This window comes from Calypte anna, chromosome 1 (assembly GCF_003957555.1).
Source record: "Calypte anna isolate BGI_N300 chromosome 1, bCalAnn1_v1.p, whole genome shotgun sequence".
In the NCBI taxonomy this organism is placed as follows: Eukaryota; Metazoa; Chordata; class Aves; order Apodiformes; family Trochilidae; genus Calypte; species Calypte anna.
Window position 1 is genome coordinate 44664866 of NC_044244.1, and position 18051 is coordinate 44682916.

The 18051-nt window shown below is 36.7% G+C and overlaps 1 protein-coding gene across 1 annotated transcript; it reads left to right on the forward strand.

Moving 5' to 3' along the window:
* Positions 1-588: 588 nt before the first annotated feature.
* Positions 589-16752, forward strand: RECQL (RecQ like helicase). The gene is made up of 16 exons (XM_030456624.1): positions 589-669; positions 787-916; positions 2043-2115; positions 3236-3433; positions 5142-5321; positions 6218-6324; positions 7284-7482; positions 7999-8165; positions 8949-9030; positions 10238-10386; positions 10473-10590; positions 12211-12349; positions 13092-13183; positions 15085-15304; positions 16107-16236; positions 16440-16752. Exons 3-16 carry the CDS (start codon positions 2100-2102, stop codon positions 16626-16628), a joined length of 1986 nt encoding a protein of 661 aa, XP_030312484.1. The 5' UTR covers positions 589-669; positions 787-916; positions 2043-2099; the 3' UTR covers positions 16629-16752.
* The last annotated feature ends 1299 nt before the right edge of the window (positions 16753-18051 follow it).

An 18051-nucleotide genomic window follows, 5' to 3' on the forward strand; every position in this document is an offset into this window, starting at 1 on the left:
GGGAGGGTGGTGCGTGCTGGGGCTGTAACCGCCGTGCGGGGAGGAAGGGGGGGAGGAGGGCTTGGGGTGTCCGCTGCCAGATCGGAGGTGCCGCCCGCCCGCGTCCCCCGCCTCCCCCGCATCCCGTGTGGCACCGGCAGCACCCGCAGCACCCGGGTCCGCCTCTTCATCAGCATGACGAGCAGGTGGCTCGCCGTACCTTGTAGTGACGGCTCCACCACGGGCCGCTCGGTGAGGCGGGCGCTTCTGCTGTCCCACCCCTCCCCCCCGTCCCTTTGTTCCTCCCCCCTTCCGTAATTAATTTTTTTTAAATTTTTTTTCGTGAGGCAGCGTCTCAGGGTTGTTTATCGGGACAGGTGCTTTTTATCACTTAAAATGATACACCGCGCTTCTCCAGTCACCGCTGGCTTCATTCCCTCACTGGGAGGGTTCTTTGTTTGCTGGGTCTCTGTTAGCACCGCTCGCTGCTTGGAGCTGGGGCTGCAGAACTGGGATGCGGAGGCTGCGTGGAAGGTGGGACAAGGAAGCTTCCCAGCAAAAAAAAAAAAAAAAAAATAATCTGTGCAGAGTGGGAAGTGAGGCTGGTTGCTACCCTGACTGGCCAGCGTACGGGTGCTTCGAGGCTTCTGTTTCTCCGCGAGTGGGCTATTTAGAAAAGGCTGTAATGTGGTGAGTTCGCAGGAATGCTGTTAGTTTTACAGGGAGATAAAACCGCTTGAGGGGAAAGATGCTTGCACCTGTATTTTGTCCACTGTGGTTTGTGAGTTCATTGTTATTCATTCTTAGGAGCTGCAGTTTTGAGGAATCAAGTGGTAATTAGAGGGGGTCTTTGTGGTATAGAATCAAGTATGCTGAGCTACTTCTAGAGACAGGAGCTGAAGTGGAGCTTCAGCAACATACAGGGAAACTTTTACAGGTAATTTTCAGTCTCTTCCCACTCCTTGTATAAGGAAGTGAATTGTTTCCTGAGCAGCCTCTCAGCTATTTGGGAGGGTTATGTTTACAAGAGGAACAAAAATAGCATATTGGACTTGCAGTGTGTATGTGCCATAGGTACTGATTGCTCTGAATATCCCGAGTTGCTCTGTACTTTGGGGAAACTTTTGTACAGGTAATATAAAGACAAAACTCTGTAAATTGATTGAGAGACCCAGACACTGCTGAGTTATCTTTATAGAATAACCAATTTATTTCTGAAATAAATTTATTTATTTATAACATATTTTTAATTATAGCCTCTTCTGCAATAGTCAGTGTTTTATTCACAAATTCCTCTTTAATTTATATTTTCTGCCCGTTTATAGGAACACAATACTTGTTATGTTAGGATTTGCTTACAATGAGGGTCCACTGAATTTGTTCCCTTTCACTTTCCCTTAGATTTGGCTCCCATGTATATATTAAATCGTTCTGAATTCCACAAGGGTGAGAGAGTACTGAGATTCTTGAGTTTTGTATTACCAGCAAATAATGCAACAAAGAATGTTGTTCAAAAATGAATGAATAAATAGAATTCTAAGTTCATTCCACTGATGAGCTAGCTAAAATCAGTCCCTCTTCTCTGAACCAAACTACTTTTCTACTTCCTCCTAGAAGAATTTCTAGGTGTTATGGTGGATACTTTTCTAAGGGACACAATGGAATTTTTTCACACTTCTCTATCACATAGTCTTTGAAGAGGTGAAAAAATATAGGCTGAAGGTAGGTTTATGACTTGTCTATATTAGCTCATATTTCTTATAGAAAAATTTTATCTTGGTTTGAATTCACTTGGTTTCATTTCAAAGGCTGGCAAGCCATAGCCTTAGGAGTTGGTTGTGAGTTGGTTCTGTCCCTTTTGGATACAGGAAGAAGTGTGTTGTCACCTAGTGGGACATATTTATATAGGCTGATTAAATGAACCAGTACTAAAATTGTTAAAATAATAAATAATAAAATAATAAAATAATAAAAAAGGGAATTTGCTGCAGTAAATTTGTTCTGAGTCTGGAAGGATTACTCGTTAAGTAATTTTTCTTTTTTATTTATTTATTTTACTCTAGTGACAGTTGCTTGGTTGAGTAAGGTCTCCTAAGGATAGCATTCTCTGATCTCTCAAGATGACATCTGTTGCAGGTAATCCAAAATTGGTATTCAATATGTTAATGTTGCTGTCTTTTAGCTAACATGGTCACCTGATGTTAGTGTTGTTTACTGTAATTTAATGTATGTGGAAAAGTGCTTGTGGGGTCTGTGTTGTTATGCTTCAGATTTAAACAAAAAGTTATTTTACTGGGCAACTTTTTTTCTTAGATAAAAACTGAAAAAGCAGCTTTGTTAAGGAAATTACTTAGTTTTCAGTATTTTGAAAATATGCTTTGTATTTCAAGATACTTTCAACTCTTTGCTGCTGAGTAATTGCATTTGGGAAGACGTTTGTGCCATTGGTACCATTCTTAATGAGTATATCTTTTTCCATACCATATGTTTTTGCTTCCATAAGAATATTATAGTATCTGCTGTGCCTAGACCAAAATCTCTTATTGGGGAGACATTTTTTCTTAAGATTTTCTGCTTTGGCTCTGAGATATTGATACACAGTTGGCATGCTGTAGTATGTGTTAACCTTCTAAACTCTGGATTTTACAACACAATCTGTAATTCACACAGGTCACATAATGATGTAAAGAAGCATTCTTCACTTAAGTAATCCAAGCTTTTGGGGAGTATTTTTTTTCAGCTTTTTCAGATCTAAAGAATGGCTTGTGTCCACTAAAGCTTTTGTCCTCTATGTTCAAACCTTGCAGTTCAGCAGCTCCTGTGGTTCTGCATAGAAAGGAGATCTGGGTGCATGCACTATTAACTTCTTAACATGCATATTCAGAATAAATAAAGTGCTCCTCTGGAGAGATAACACTTCTGAGAAACTTGATTGTATACGATTTTTTTCTGTATTAACACAGGCAAAGATAGTGTTGAATATTTCTGTATCAGAGGTGGCAACTTCCAGTATACCCATATATATATGACCAACTAATATAAGAAATACATTATTAAGCCTTGCTAAGTTTTTATATGGCACATACAATATTAGATGTTGTAATTTAACAGCCTGTCAGGCTGTTTCTCAAGATAGTTTTGATTTGTGAGCAATTTTGATTGTTCTTGATCAACAAATGAAATACAATATCTTTTAAAACTGGGATTAGCATCTGACTGTAGTCTGTGTTCTGCCTTCACCTTGCTTTCCCTTCAGTACTGGAAGAGGTGCTGTTTTCCATTGAAAATGAGCTGCAGGCAGTGGAGATGCAGATTCAGGAGCTTGTGGATAAGCAACAGGAACTCATTGAAAAGAAGATGAGGGTAAAGAATCTGATAAAGCAGTCCTCGGGAGAGTTGGAGGCAAGTGGGAGTACAGAAACTGAAACCTCACCCACAGCATGGAACAAAAAAGGTTTGGAGATTCAAATTCAAATACTCTTAACACAGACGTAAACAAATTCAGTGGAGGAAAAGTGTGTTCCTACAGTGTTTTATTTGGATAATGAAATTGTCCTATTCAATTTTGTTCAGCTGGGTGGCTTTCCATCTTAATTACACAGGCTAGTGTTTGTACTTATCTCCCTGGATGTTCCTAAGTACTAACTTGAGTTCTGCTGGTCAGAATTATTACAAGAGTGCCTGGTTAGAACTCCTTCTATTCTTTACTTGTTGCAAAGTCACAGCTTGATCTGATGTGCTATAAGAATGCCTGAGTAAATCTGAATATATTGCAATTCCTGAACTTCCCATTTCATTATGTTCTTAAAGTAATTACTGTGGATTGTTTCAAGATTTGATAACAATATTGCACTCTCAAAGTATCTTCTTGAGTGGGTAGGACATTAGGTGTGTCATCCATACATTATATAGTCTCTTACCAAATTATGCAAATTATATGGGTGCTGCCTGCCCAAAGTAGAATAGAGTACATTAGTATGGTAATTAGTCCAAGTGACAAGTTCCCCATGGTGGTGTAAGGGCTGCTGTTCTTTGGGAAGTGCTGTCTTTCAAGTTAAACATTAACTGAAGTCCAGGATAGCTGGTGGGTCTTGATCATGCTATGCCTAGCCAAATTCAATTCAGATCTTTTTATGATTTTTTTTTCCCCCCTACCATCCTCTTTTAGTTCACCTGCAATTTGGAAACACAGTGCTAGCGTATGCTTGTAACTATTGTATGTTTTCTTTTCCAGCTTTTTTTAAAAGTGAAAATAATCTTTCAGTCCAATTCATATCTGCTTGCATTTGAGAAAAGTGTTTCGCATATGCAAGAAAAATGGTACTTTTTATTTGTGAATTCATGCTGATGAACAAATATATTTGTTTTGGGCTTAATTCTCTCCTCATATCCTTTGAAAACTAACATCTTTGCAATCAGATTCTGTGCATATGTTGAATAAGAGCAGCAGCTAAATTTGATCTCGGTACAAAGCTTACTGAAGTCAGTGGGAGGGATTTCTTGTTTTCAGAGAGCACTGGATCTTGGCTGTGATCTCTGAATTAGGAAGCACCTGAAGTACCAATGTTGATTCTTGTGTTCCATGTGGTGTAGCCTGGAGTTCCCACAGTTTTTCTGCATCTTAATTTTAATAATGTGAAAATTGTTAATTTGCTTTCTGATGCATCTGAAATTCAAGTTTTGATAGTTAAATCTCTCCGAATAATGCAGTCTTTATCTCTCTATTGAAAAGAAACATAAGTATGTAGGGGTAATTATTTTGGGGAAGATTAATCTTCCCTTCCCCTCTTTTTTAAAATGCTTATTATCTCTGAAATATATGAAAAACATGGTACCTCTACCTTCATTCTCCTATTTGTAATTACTGCATTTAAGCAACTTATTAATGAGGCTGTTGTATGGATCAGTGTCTGGTTTCATTCATTTTCAGGATGGGCTTCCCATTTCAGAGTGTTTTCAAAGCCCTGGCTCAGAAATAAGGTTATACAGACTCAGGTGTAGCTTTCTGTGTGCCATTGCTGAGTCTTTGAACTCTTGCCCAGATCTGTAGTTGTATGGCTTCCACATTTAGTTACTGTGTATGTAAATTGACCTTCCTTCTTATATTCTTATAAAATCTCTTACAATAACTCATGATTTTTATATTTTTTTTTCCATAACAGATTTTCCATGGTATGAAAAGATAAAAACTGCACTGCAGAGCAAGTTTAAACTGCAGAAGTTTAGGTCCTTGCAACTTGAAACTATAAATGCTGCAATGTCAGGAAAGGATATATTTCTTGTCATGCCTACAGGTGGTGGAAAGAGCCTTTGCTATCAGCTACCAGCTGTCTGTTCTGATGGTATGTAAGGGAATAAAAGGTCATACATATAAAAATGGATATATTTTTCTCCCCTTTGTAGTTATTTGCAGAATGAGCATTGTATTGTGTCTAATATCAAAGGAATGGGGAAAAAAGAGCAAAGATATGAAAAGATTTATCAGGAATGTTTCATATGCTCTCTAATTTTCTCTTAAAATGCAATAGCAGCTTTAAAATAGATGTGCCTCTTTGATGTAGTTTATATTTAAATAATTTTTCTAGGTTCCTTTCAATATGTTGTGTGATTAAACTCTGAAAGAAATTTTTAAAAGTGTGCCACTATTTTTTGTTTTTCTTTCCCCTTTTATTCACTATACAGACTGATAATTATCAAACCATGTATATCTGTTATTTGCATGTTCCACTCTAAAGGTTTAGGTTCAGGTTATTTTGGAAAAAATTTGTGTTTTATTTTTAAAAAATAGCTCTCCAGTTTTAGTTTTTGGTTGGTTTTTTTTTTAAAGAACCTATCTGATTGCATGGAAGTTTACTAAAAGACTTTCCCTTGGTCTTATTAACAAAGACCAAGTTTACCAGTACCTAGAATTGCTTAGTTATGTGGTAAATTAGCACTTTGGGACACAGATTTGAGTCTAACTTTGCTTTGTTTATCAGCTCTTACACACAGTTGCAGCTCAGTTGTTGTGGTCTGTATTGTAAGAGAAGGTGTGTGCCACAGGCAACTGATAAATGTCCTTATGTGATCTAGCACTCACTTATCAGCCAGCTAGCAGGGGAGTCTGCTACTGTGTATGAATCTTAAGCTTATTTTTGGCAGTTTCTTCAGAACAGGGTGGCTGCATTAGTGAGATGTACTAGAAGAGATACTTGTGACATCTGAACTGTTCAGTTTGCAAAATGATTGATTGTTACAGGTTTCACACTTGTGGTGTGTCCTTTGATATCACTTATGGAAGATCAGCTCATGGTTTTGGAACAGCTTGGTATTTCTGCAACTTTATTAAATGCTTCAAGCAGCAAGGTATGTTTGACTGCCAAGTGTTTATGGGTTTTGTGATCTATGTGCTGGTGTCTTGCCTCTGTCTGTGTTACTTATGAACACTGAATTAATGGCAGTTTTATCAGCTAATGCCATTGTATCACTGGTGTCTTGCCAGCTATGTGCTGCGATGCAGATACTGTGAATGAGTATCTTGCACTCTTGCTTTCATGACAAGGATGCTTGCAAGCCAACACCTTTCACAGAAATACATTTAATGGGATTAAGAGGATGGTGAGGTACTTTTGACTAATGTATATTGTAGATTGTTACCCTGTTGCTAGCTAAGGGAACATTGGAGCAGGTAATTTCTGTCCTCTAATAACATGTTGAGCAGTGCAGGCTTTTACATATAATTATTTATCTTACTTTAGCATGGTAAGCTGTTTGATCCAGAGGCCAAGAAGCAACTTATTTCCCAGTTTGTTATTAGTCAATTATTTTTTACAGTGAAATGGATTTTCCTGACTACCAGGAGGACAGGGCCATTAACTTGCATGTGCCACTGAATTTGATAGGATAATGGCTTTATGCAATGTGCCAAACTTGGAGCCTGCTTTGAGGCTGGAGTGCTTTGAAAACTCATGGAAATTACAGTTATATGTAAGAAATTATTTTACATGTGTGGTAGTACCACAGACATATTTTGTACATTATTGGGAAAATACTGATACCCCATGAAGAAATTAAGACAAATATTCAGTAGCTTGCTTTTCCAAAGTTCTGTGACAGATTTTCCAAGTTTTAAAATTAACCCTTTATATGTATAATGATCTTTTGCAAAGGCTTACAGTAGAGGTAAATACTATGTAGCAGTTCATCAGTCTCTGTTAATTACCCCTTATAAACTCTTAATACCCCCTTAAGAATCTTAGCATTAAGCAACTTCTGTGTGTTGTCCTAGTTTGTTAATCCCTGATTTCTCCTTTTGTTTTGAACAGGAACATGTGAAGTGGGTTCATTCTGAAATGCTAAACAGAAATTCACAACTGAAGCTCATTTATGTGACCCCAGAGAAGATTGCAAAAAGCAAAATGTTCATGTCAAAGCTAGAGAAAGCTTATCAAGGGGGGTGTCTTGCTCGCATTGCGGTTGATGAGGTCCATTGCTGTAGTCAATGGGGCCATGATTTCAGGCCAGGTATGCTCATTAGAAATTCTGTTTATGGTGTTACTCAGATACCAACAAAATATAAGCTAGGCCTGAAGTAAAGCCAGATGCTTTCTTCAAATGTTAAGTAAATGCATATATGAAAGTACTTGTGTTAGCTTGAGAACTAAATTTAATTCACAAATTATTTTATTATCTTATTGAACAGATCTGTAAAATAACCAGAATGATGGTTTGTGTGATGCCACTATTTTTTTTACTTTTTAAGAGCTTCTTTTTCGATAGGTTTTGCCTTCTGAATTGTGGCTGGTTTATAAAATCCAATTGGAGGAGAAAATGTATATTTTGATAAGTGCAACCTCTTTATTACTTCATTTTGTTGTATAAATTAGTTGTGTAGTAAATAGATCAGTAATAACATTTATTGCAATATTATACCATTTAATGCTACCTACATTAATATCTTTTTAAGCTTTGGATCTGTGTTAATCTGTTTGGATCTGTGTCAAATCCTTTTCTTTTCCCTTTTTTTTTTTCCTTGCTTAGACTACAAGTCTCTAGGTATCTTGAAAAGACAGTTTCCCAATACTCCCTTGATTGGACTGACAGCAACAGCTACAAATCATGTTTTAAAGGATGCTCAGAAAATTTTGCACATTCAGAAGTGCATTACCTTCACTGCATCTTTCAACCGCCCCAATCTTTACTATGAGGTATGATGTCTTCCTACCTGTTTGTATGAATCTGCTTTGCAGTCAGATTACCTTCTGGAAGTTGCAGCTGATGAATTTTGGAACAGATTTTCAGTTAATTTTCATTTTAAAAATAAATAGCTTCTCAGCTGAATGATGATACTCTTTCACATCTTCATCTGCAGAGGAACTGGCACTGCTCTGTCCTTGTGAGCAAGGCTTGGGAGGGTTTTGACTACATGTAAGGGAGAATTTCCTTACTGAGAGGGTAGTTGGGCACTGGAATGGGCTGACCAGGGCAGTGGTGGAGACACCATCCCTGGAGGTATTTAAAAACCGTGTAGATGAGGCACTTCAGGACATGTTCTAACGGGCATGTATTTATTTATTTGTTTGTTTATTTGTTTACTTATATTTTTGGAGGAGCAGGGGTGGTGTTGATGGTTGGATGCGGTGATCTTGGAGGTCTTTTCCAACCATGACAATTCTGTGACTGTACCCAAACTGCTTCCAAAATGTTGGAAAATCTGTCATATGTTTGCAAAATGCTGTGAATTGTTGTGTTGCATTTTCAGTTTGACCGTAGTTTTTTTTTTTATTTATTGTTCCTCATGGAAAAACTTGAGCCCTTTATTACTCTATGGACTTCTGGGATGTAATCTGACTACACAAAGGCAATCTAGTAATTTTGGTTAAATGGCAGAATAGGTGTTTATTGTACTGGAGGAAGTAGAATAATAGGATCATTTATCAGATTGCTTTCCCACTTAAAGAGCTCTCTGGCATGTGCTTATCATTTTTGAGGTTCGACATAAGCCTTCAAATAATGAAGATTTCATTGAGGATATAGTTAAGATCATTAATGGAAGATACAAAGGACTTTCAGGTAAGAAGTATTAAAAAAAAAAAAGTATTTTTTATTATCTTCAGCACTACAGGAATATTTTCAAGTGCTCCTGAAATGTGTAGAGAAATTCTGCCTTCACTACACATTAAGCATCCAGCATAAAAATAAATTTTATAAAATCCATACATTTAATAGCTACCCTTTTCCATCATTAGTGCTTAAAAGTCTTTATGATTTACTTAAATATTAAAATTTATATTTTAATTTTTATTTTTAAAATGTATTGTTTATTATTTATTATTTATCATTAATTTATTTGAATTTATTTTTATTTTTATTATTTTATATGTATATTATATTAAAATTTATTAAATTAATACTTAATTATTCACTTAAAATGTTGGTCTATATAGAGCAATTCTTACACAGTTAAGGATAATAGCAATTTTTAAGACTGTAAAAACAGGCTTAAAGAAGGTTTTCTCTATGTTACTAAATCATGCCTGTACCATTTATCATCTGTGTGTCAGGAAACTTACTGTCTTTAAAGCTACTTTTTGACAGCTGCTCATAGGATTAATTTATTATTCAGTGCTCTGAGTGGGTGTGTGGTTGAGTGAATTGCACTTCTGTGATGAATGCAGAACTGAGACTTTGTGTAATCAGGAAACTACATAGTGCAAATAAAGTGGAGAGCTGTGTTACAAAGGCACCTCAGGTACAAAAAAACTCAGTTTTCCAGAGCAGCAATCTGTCCCTGTCCCTTCTGCCTCTTCCCTGTCTCTGTGGCTGTGCTGAGCAGCTTCCCGAGTACAAGCTGTGCTAAGATGATCACAAACTGCCTGGGTTTGTGTGTAATCTCTGATTTAGCCCAGCCTGACTGATGACAAAAAGCAGATTTATACACAACCTCAGATGCAGTGTCATAGACTCGTAAGTAACTGCACCCTTTTACATAAGCTTTAGTAACATTAGTTGCTAATTAGTTACCATTAGTCCTCCTTGAACATTAATGGAACATGTCCATGGCTATGTGGATTGGCATCCACATTTTCACTTTAGCTGATAGTCAAAGCTGATAATTGAAGTTCCATTCCTGGCTACCACTACCAAAGACTGAATAGGAACAAAGATTGTTTGTTGAGTTTTATTTATTTATTTTTAAGTTAATAAAACTTTAACACTTGTTTTAAAGTACCGGAGATTGTTTTTTTTAAGACAATAAGGCATTTTTACTTTTGTGCAGGAATCGTTTACTGTTTTTCTCAGAAAGATTCTGAGCAAGTTACTGTGAGTTTGCAGAAACTGGGAATCAAGGCTGGTACTTACCATGCAAACATGGATGCTAAATATAAAACCAAAGTTCATAAAGGATGGTCAGCAAATCAAATCCAGGTAAAGTAGATACTTCTCATAGAAACCTGATCTCATTTAAACAAATTGTGTTTTGGTACCTTTATGGTTTCTCCATCTTATTTCAGGTTGTAGTGGCGACTGTTGCTTTTGGCATGGGAATTGATAAGCCTGATGTGAGGTTTGTAATTCATCATTCTATGAGCAAATCCATGGAGAACTACTACCAAGAGAGTGGACGTGCAGGTATTGTAGGAAATGGCTTTTGCAAAGTAGACTGTCACATCTGTTAAACCAATGAAATTCTACTTTGACTTTGGCTGTTTGTGTTTTGTCTTTTTTTTGAGACAGGTTCAAAAGTGTATAATGCCACTCTACCTCTGTAAAGATGCTTTAAAGCAAATGTAAATTACATTAATGATCTCTGGCCTCTGCTGCAGTGTAGCAAACAATAACTGAATACATAGTCCTTTACTCAAACATTTTTTTATTATTTGATTTCTGTGATGTGGTTTACGAGAAATATTTCATAACATTGACTCATCAGATGTATGGTACAGAAAGTTTTGTTTTGTTTTTTTTTAATTTGCATAGCAGTTGGGGTACATGATTTGCTCAGATCTTCTCTAAATTATGTCTGTTTACTGTATAAATTTTAGTGGCCACAGAAATACAAACAGGATGGGGAGTCTGAAGAAGGTAATTTTAAGGATTGATCAGTGTATAGCAGCACTAAATACCTCTTAGAGCTGAAATACGTTTTGTAATGTTTTGTTTTGCTTTTTTTTTTTTTTGACCTTGTGCATTTTTACTTTTTCAAAGATTTGAATCTGTGTGAAAGAGCTTTTTAAGGACCCTGAGAGGCAATTGTTTGGGATGTTAACTATGCATCTATAATAGAAATTGGCCTTAAAGGTGGCCTAAGAAATACAGGAGTCATCAAAGTTTGTGGGAGTTTGCATCTGCTTGTGCTACAGAGACCTAGGTGCTGACACAGTTATTTCACAGTAATTATCAACTTGCAGTGATTAGGGCAAAGTTTTGACTGTTTCTTTTTTCATAACTCAAATGAGATTCATCAGGGCAGGGGATTAATGCAGCACTATTAGTCATTTGCCTGAACATACTACTTGTATTATGAAACCTTTTTTCCCCTTGACTGGCCATCCAAGTGAAATAGTTCTTTTCTGTTATATGTTAATAATTTATGTTTGTTTGTTTGTTTGTTTGTTTGTTTTTAAAGTTTAGGGTGTTTAGACCTTTTCTGCTGTGTGGATCTTGCAAACAGCAGGAGGGTACTTATCAATACATCATTGGAAAGGGGGGCCAATGGGAAAGAAGGGAAGATTTAAGATCAGCTGTGGAATACAGTTAGTTTTAAAGGGAATAGTTTATTAAGTCATACCTAATTCTTTGCTTATTACTGTTAATACCTAGTTAGGTATTTGAAGCTCGCAATGTCTTTTAATCAAATAAGAATCAGGCATTATTTTATTTTATTTTATTTGGTTTAAGTTCTCTAGAAGTTGTTAGAGTGAGAAAATGGTGATTTCACTGACTTTCTATATGTCATAGGTACTTTTATTTTAGTTGTTAAAGAGTCAAAGTCTTCATTATGTAGTATTTTCTGTTTGCTTGATTCTGCAGTTGTAAAAGACTGTTCCAAATCTATTTTATTTCTAGTCTGTATCATGCCAAGCTCTATTGGCTAATGTTATACTTGATATTCTGTTAGTCATGTACTTTCTATATTGAGGCTGTAGAAGCCCATGCATATAAGAGGGGAGTTTGTACCAGAAAATGCTATGCTTAATGCAGATTTTTCTAAAGTTTAAAGTCTGAATTTTTTATTTTAATGCGTTGCAGGTAGAGATGACCAAAAAGCTGACTGTATTTTGTATTATGGTTTTGGAGATATATTCAGAATCAGCTCAATGGTAGTGATGGAAAATGTAGGGCAAGAGAAGCTGTATGATATGGTGTCTTACTGCCAGAATATGAACAAGTAAGTTACTGTGGTGGTTCTATTCCTTTGTTTTTAAAAAACCTAAATTTGTTGTGATTCTGGGGGGCTATTTTAAGAAAAAGCACCTTACACACCCTCCCCTCTCCCCAAGACCAAGAATAAACAAAAAACAAAAAAATCCCAGCAAACTGTAGAAACATTACCACTGTAAGATGCTGGATTTTGGAGTTTGGTTATGGAGTTTGGTTTGACTGCTCTGTATGTGTTCTCTTGCACATAACTGACTGTTGGTGTATTGCTTGCAAGCATCAGGATAATGTCCTGGAAGCAGTTGTGTTGAGGTAAAATATCTATCAACAGTGTTTGGATTTCAAATCTCAATCTCAGCAAATACTACAATGCTTTGAATATGGAGAACACTTACATCTATGATGTGGACAACTCATGAATTCAGTTTAGCCTTTGTTGGCCTCAATCTAGGCTTTAGTTCATATTCTTATGATTTTTCATTTTATTGAAATTGCAGAGAACCAAACTTTAACCAAACTCTTTCTAGAGCTGTTTAGTATTTTTGAAAGCAACTGCTTACTCCTAATAGCTTAACTGACAGGCAATACTGTGTTGCAGTGTTTGTTTTCTGATTTTTACCTGAGGTAATTCTTCATGCTTGTTTTGAGACAGGAGCTGACCCAGGGAACCTTCTTTTTGTCAGTTTCATGATTTATAACACAGGTGTATATATTTCTGCTTTATAGCCCCTCTTTGCTCTCTGTTCTTTCAGGTGTCGTCGGGTCCTCATAGCTCATCATTTTGATGAAGTGTGGGATTCTGCAAACTGCAACAGAATGTGTGATAACTGTTGTAGAGAGAACTGTAAGTAAATGGTTTTTATAACCAGGGAGAGAGAACACAAAGAAGTTTGGTTTAAAAAAAAAACCTAGTTTAGGCAATTTGTGAGCACTTCTGTAAAGCGTGTTTCTAATATTGCCTCTTTCCTAGGTTCAGCTTTTGTTATGAACATCAGTTTTCAGTGGCTAAGTGCTGCCAAATTTAGGGTGTTGAGCATGACTTTTCCTGGCTTTGCACTTTGCCTGAGGCCAAACACTTCAGTATCTTTATGGCTCAGCTGCTTATCTGTTTCCAAAAGTGAAGCTGGGGCAAGGGATATATTGGCTTACCTATTTTAAAAAGATTCATATGTGTTGGGTTTTGTTTCTTCCAACTTAAACATCCTGTGATTCTGTCTCGTGTGTCCTCTTCCTTGGGTAGTCAACATCTGCCCCTTTTATAATCCAGACTGTAGACAATTTGGGAGATTATATGAAACAGGATCAACTACATGGTAAAGGAGGATGGTTTCAGCAGAATGAGGTTCTGAGATATAAGGTATTTTGCTGCTTTGAGGCAAACATCTTGGGCAGTGTTGCATAGGGAGTTTAGACTACATTTTTCATGGGTGATTGATGGATGCTTTTCGTACCCATCCAGAGCCCTGGGTCTCTGAAGATGCACAAAGTATCTGTTGCTGCACTTGCTAAGTGTGAGCTCTGGATTAGATCTAGAAAATCCATGCAAAGTTAGGAAGCTCTGAAAAGAGTGCTGAGAAAAAGTCGGTTTGGGGCATCCCTAATTGGATACACAAAGTCGTAAGTTCCTTTGGGGACAGGTGAATTCTTGAGATATGTGGAAAATACCTTCTCTTCATACTACATAACTGATGCAAAGTTTTTCAGTTATGTAGTGATCAACACTTGAAAAACATACATGGACTCTTAAGGTCAGAGTTGTTCCTAACTAGACTTTACTTCCCTGTACATTTTTGAGAGGTAAAGTAGAAAAAACAAAGGTATTTAACTTGGTTGTTTGATTGGGTTTTTTCCCCTTTATAAAGTTAGTTGTATCTATATAATAAAACTGTCCTGCAAAATCATGCAAGTGGCAATGTCTTGTTATCTTTTATTTGAAAATGGGATTTATTCTAGGATCAAAGCTTGAGAAGAGTATGGATCTAGCTTGTACCCAAGACTTACAGGAGCCATGTGATCAAGTATAGTTGGAATATATCCTGTTTACTGCTGGTTTACCCAAGCATTACTTGTTTACATAAGCAAGGTCTGAGAAAACCTAGTAGTAGTCTAATTTTTCACTGTGTAATTTTTAGTATTGAAGTTGGGGTAATTCTGTCATGTGATCATGCAGTAGAATCATGGTCATCATGTACTATGTGGATGTATTACTGTTTGGGATAATTATTCATGGTGAAGGTAGTTTGTATAATGAAATTAAGACTTTTTTTTTTGGCCTCATTTTGTCTGTAAGTGTCCTGAGAGAAGGAATATCTCACTTATATTCTTCAGTTCCTCTTTGCTCTCTAATATTGCCATAGTAAGTATTATGGGTGAAGAAAACAAATCCATCTGCAGAGCAACAAAGTAGCTACCTTAGACATGTTACGTTTTATAAATGCTTCTTAATTATAATTTGTGTGGTTTGTAATGTTAAATACATGTAAAAATATTTGCAGTGCAGAATTGGAGTTTTAATAATGAAGTAGAAAGATAAATGTAAGCTTGAGTATAAATAGATCCTAATTTAACAGACTGAAAGTTACAACTTTTGTTAATTTGTAGTCTAAAAACAAAGCCTTGCTATTATATCTATGTGATGTATATATTTATAGATACATACCTATAAATATGTAAGTACATATGTATGTGTATAGCTAGTGTATATATGGATGCTATCTAAACTTGCTCTTTAAATGTTACTTGTAGCATGTGAGAAAATGGATATAACAGGATACTGCAGGGATCTAATCAAGATACTCGAGCAAGCTGAAAGAATGAGTGAGAAACTCACCCCACTGAAATTAATTGATGCATGGTCTGGGAAAGGTGTTTCTAAACTCAGGGTGGCTGAAGTTACTCCACCAAAGCACCCTCGAGAGGAACTGGAGAGGATTATTGCCCATCTACTGCTGCAACAGTATCTGAAGTATGTATAGTGACAAGTACTTTTTTTAAACATCTAGTATTTTTTCTTCACTCTTGTGTTACTTAGTTATGGTACTGATGGATAATTCTGTAGTCTCACTTCTAGCCTTCATTTCAGATATATTTTAATAAATCCTGAAAAGATATTACTACTGTAAAATGTTATAACAGAAGTTGGGACATTTTAAATGCTGCGTTTCATGCAAATTAAATAGCTCCTATTTTCTCCGTTTGGGCTGAACCTTTAAATCTGCAAGAGACTTCATTCCGGAGAAATGTGCTTATACAAGAGGCCATTTACATTCCATGGTTAACAAAGCAAGTGGAGTTACCCAGAGAAATCTAAGTCAGAACAGACTTAGAAAGCACAGTGAAAACAACAGCTTCCGGTTGTCTGTGTGGTATATTTTTTGTCTTTTCATATAGTTTTAGAAATTCCCAAAAATATGTACAAATCAAATATTCCCTTTATTTTTGACTGAATTTTTTCTTGGCATCACTGTTTACAGCTGAGTTTTAAGACTTTTGAGGGAGTGAGCAAATGGCTTAGGACATCTTTTTTTTTCCCCTTGTATTCTAACAGATTGATACATGTGGGTGTGTAAAGCTCCACAAATGGAACTACATTGTGTTGGTCAGATTCTCTCTAAATTGAGTGACTATCAGCTTGAAAAGATAAAGAAGAATCAAGCTTCTATTTGAAACATCCATAAGAAGGGTTCATATATTCCATCTCTGCCTTACGTGGGCTCGCCTGTCTTTGTCACCAACCTTCAGTTTTAACACTGGTTTCATTTATGCAGGGAAGACTTCAGCTTCACAGCATTTGCTACAATATCCTACCTGAAGATAGGACCAAAAGCAGATCTGCTGAAAAACAAGGCACACGTCATCACTATAGAAGGGATAACAAACAAGAAAAGTGTTTACAAGGTATTTCCATCTGTACTGACTTCCTCTAGAAATATATTTTTCATTATAGTTTATTTTAATAGCTTGGTACCATCCCAATATGTTTTTCAAAGTAATTCAATCAGTGGGATTTAAAGTAAATCTGATATTCTGTCTTGTATGGGAATACTAAAAAGGAAGACAAACAATGTTAGGCTTCTAATAGAAGTGTTTATAACTTACAGGACAAACCATCTCAGTCTTCAAATTCAAAAGAAAGCAGAGAACATGCTCAGACTGTTTCAAAGACTGTCCAAGATTCTGTGGTGAAGAAGTCACAGAAACATAAAGGACCTAACTGTGGTTCTGGTGTAAAGGTAAAGAAGCTTAAGCTACAGGCAGGTGGAGATGACCAACCAGTAGTTCTTGACTGAGTCTCACAGACCATATTTAGGATCTAACCATGTTTGCCTCTCCATGGACAATGCAGTTTGTAAGTTCAGTTTCCTTTTTCAGTAACTTTTTTTTTCATTTTTAAAAATAAAAACAAACTGTGGGAAGCAAGTATCTTTAAAACCCTAATATTTAGAAAAAGTCTGGTAGTTGAGGGAACAAGGTTTCTGTCAAGGGTGTAAGGCTGGGCTGGCTATTAAACATGACAGATGTTTTCTATTAACCCTTTTCCCTTCTGAGAAGGGGAAGATAACAATTGAAACAGGCTAGAAAAAAAACCCAAACAGCTTTTTTTGTAAATTAATAGAAAAATAGTGAAATCTATAGAAATATACACAAAACCAGGGCTGAGCTTCACTGATGACAGTCCCATGACCACCACTGCTACAGGACTGGCACTGGAAAATCTCAGGTTGTACTCAGCAGCTGGCAGGAATTGGATTCAACAAAACATGGATTGAGATTGAAGGCAAAAGAACAGAGTCCTCCTTGGGTATTGACCATGGAAGGGGGAGGAGCTTGACTCTTGTGACCCCCTCAGCTTTATATTGAGTATGTGTATGGGACAGAATTCCTCCTTGGTAGGTTTTGGGTCACCTATCTGCTTCTCTCCACAGGTGTGACCCCTTTATGCCCTTTCACTTTTAAGCACATAAGTTCAGCAGAAACCTTGATTTTTATAGGACCTTTCAGTGTACCATTGATACCTTAGTAATAACTACGAATATCAAGTATTGTCAATTCTAGAAGCAGACCCTGTCGACCTCAGAAAGTGCAGTGACTTAAAAGAGACTGAATTGAAAGGTAAAATTACTGAAAGAATTGGTTGTGTTCTAGTTCAAACCTGGACAGCTTCATATCAAAATAACTTGGTGTGTATCATCAGCAATTACTAAAAAATGCAAGTAATTACCATGTTGTCTATTTAACTCTTTTGGAAGTGTAGAGTATAGTAACACTATTGCACAAACAATACAGGCTGGAGGAGTCTTCCAGAGGTCATGTACTGCAATCTCCTGCTCAAAGCAGGTCTGATTGAAAAAGGATACTCAGGGCTGTGTCCAGCTAAGTTCTCCCAGGATGGAGATTCCACAGCCCCTCTCAGCACCTGTTCCAGTGTTTGCCTTCATGACTGAAAAAAGAACATTCTTAGAGGTAATTATTTCCTGTGCTGCATCTTCTCTTTTGCCTGTTGTCCTACCATTGTGCTCTTCTGAGAAGTCTGGCCCTATGGCTGTTACACTCTTCCATTAGGAGTTGAAGACCACAGCAATGTGACAATTTTTGAGTCTGGAAGAAATCCAGTTACGTTTCTCCTCTCCAAGCCCCTGCTTCTGCTGAGCATCTGGGCTTGGTAGCCTCCTGTTAGACTCAATCCAGTGTTTCAGTATGTTTCTTTTTACT

Bases quoted from the DNA above. Each gene is read 5' to 3' on its own strand.
- RECQL (XM_030456624.1), top strand. The intron at 6,325-7,283 runs GTATGTTTGACT...TGTTTTGAACAG, and splicing joins TAAATGCTTCAAGCAGCAAG to GAACATGTGAAGTGGGTTCA. The intron at 10,387-10,472 runs GTAAAGTAGATA...ATCTTATTTCAG, and splicing joins GGTCAGCAAATCAAATCCAG to GTTGTAGTGGCGACTGTTGC.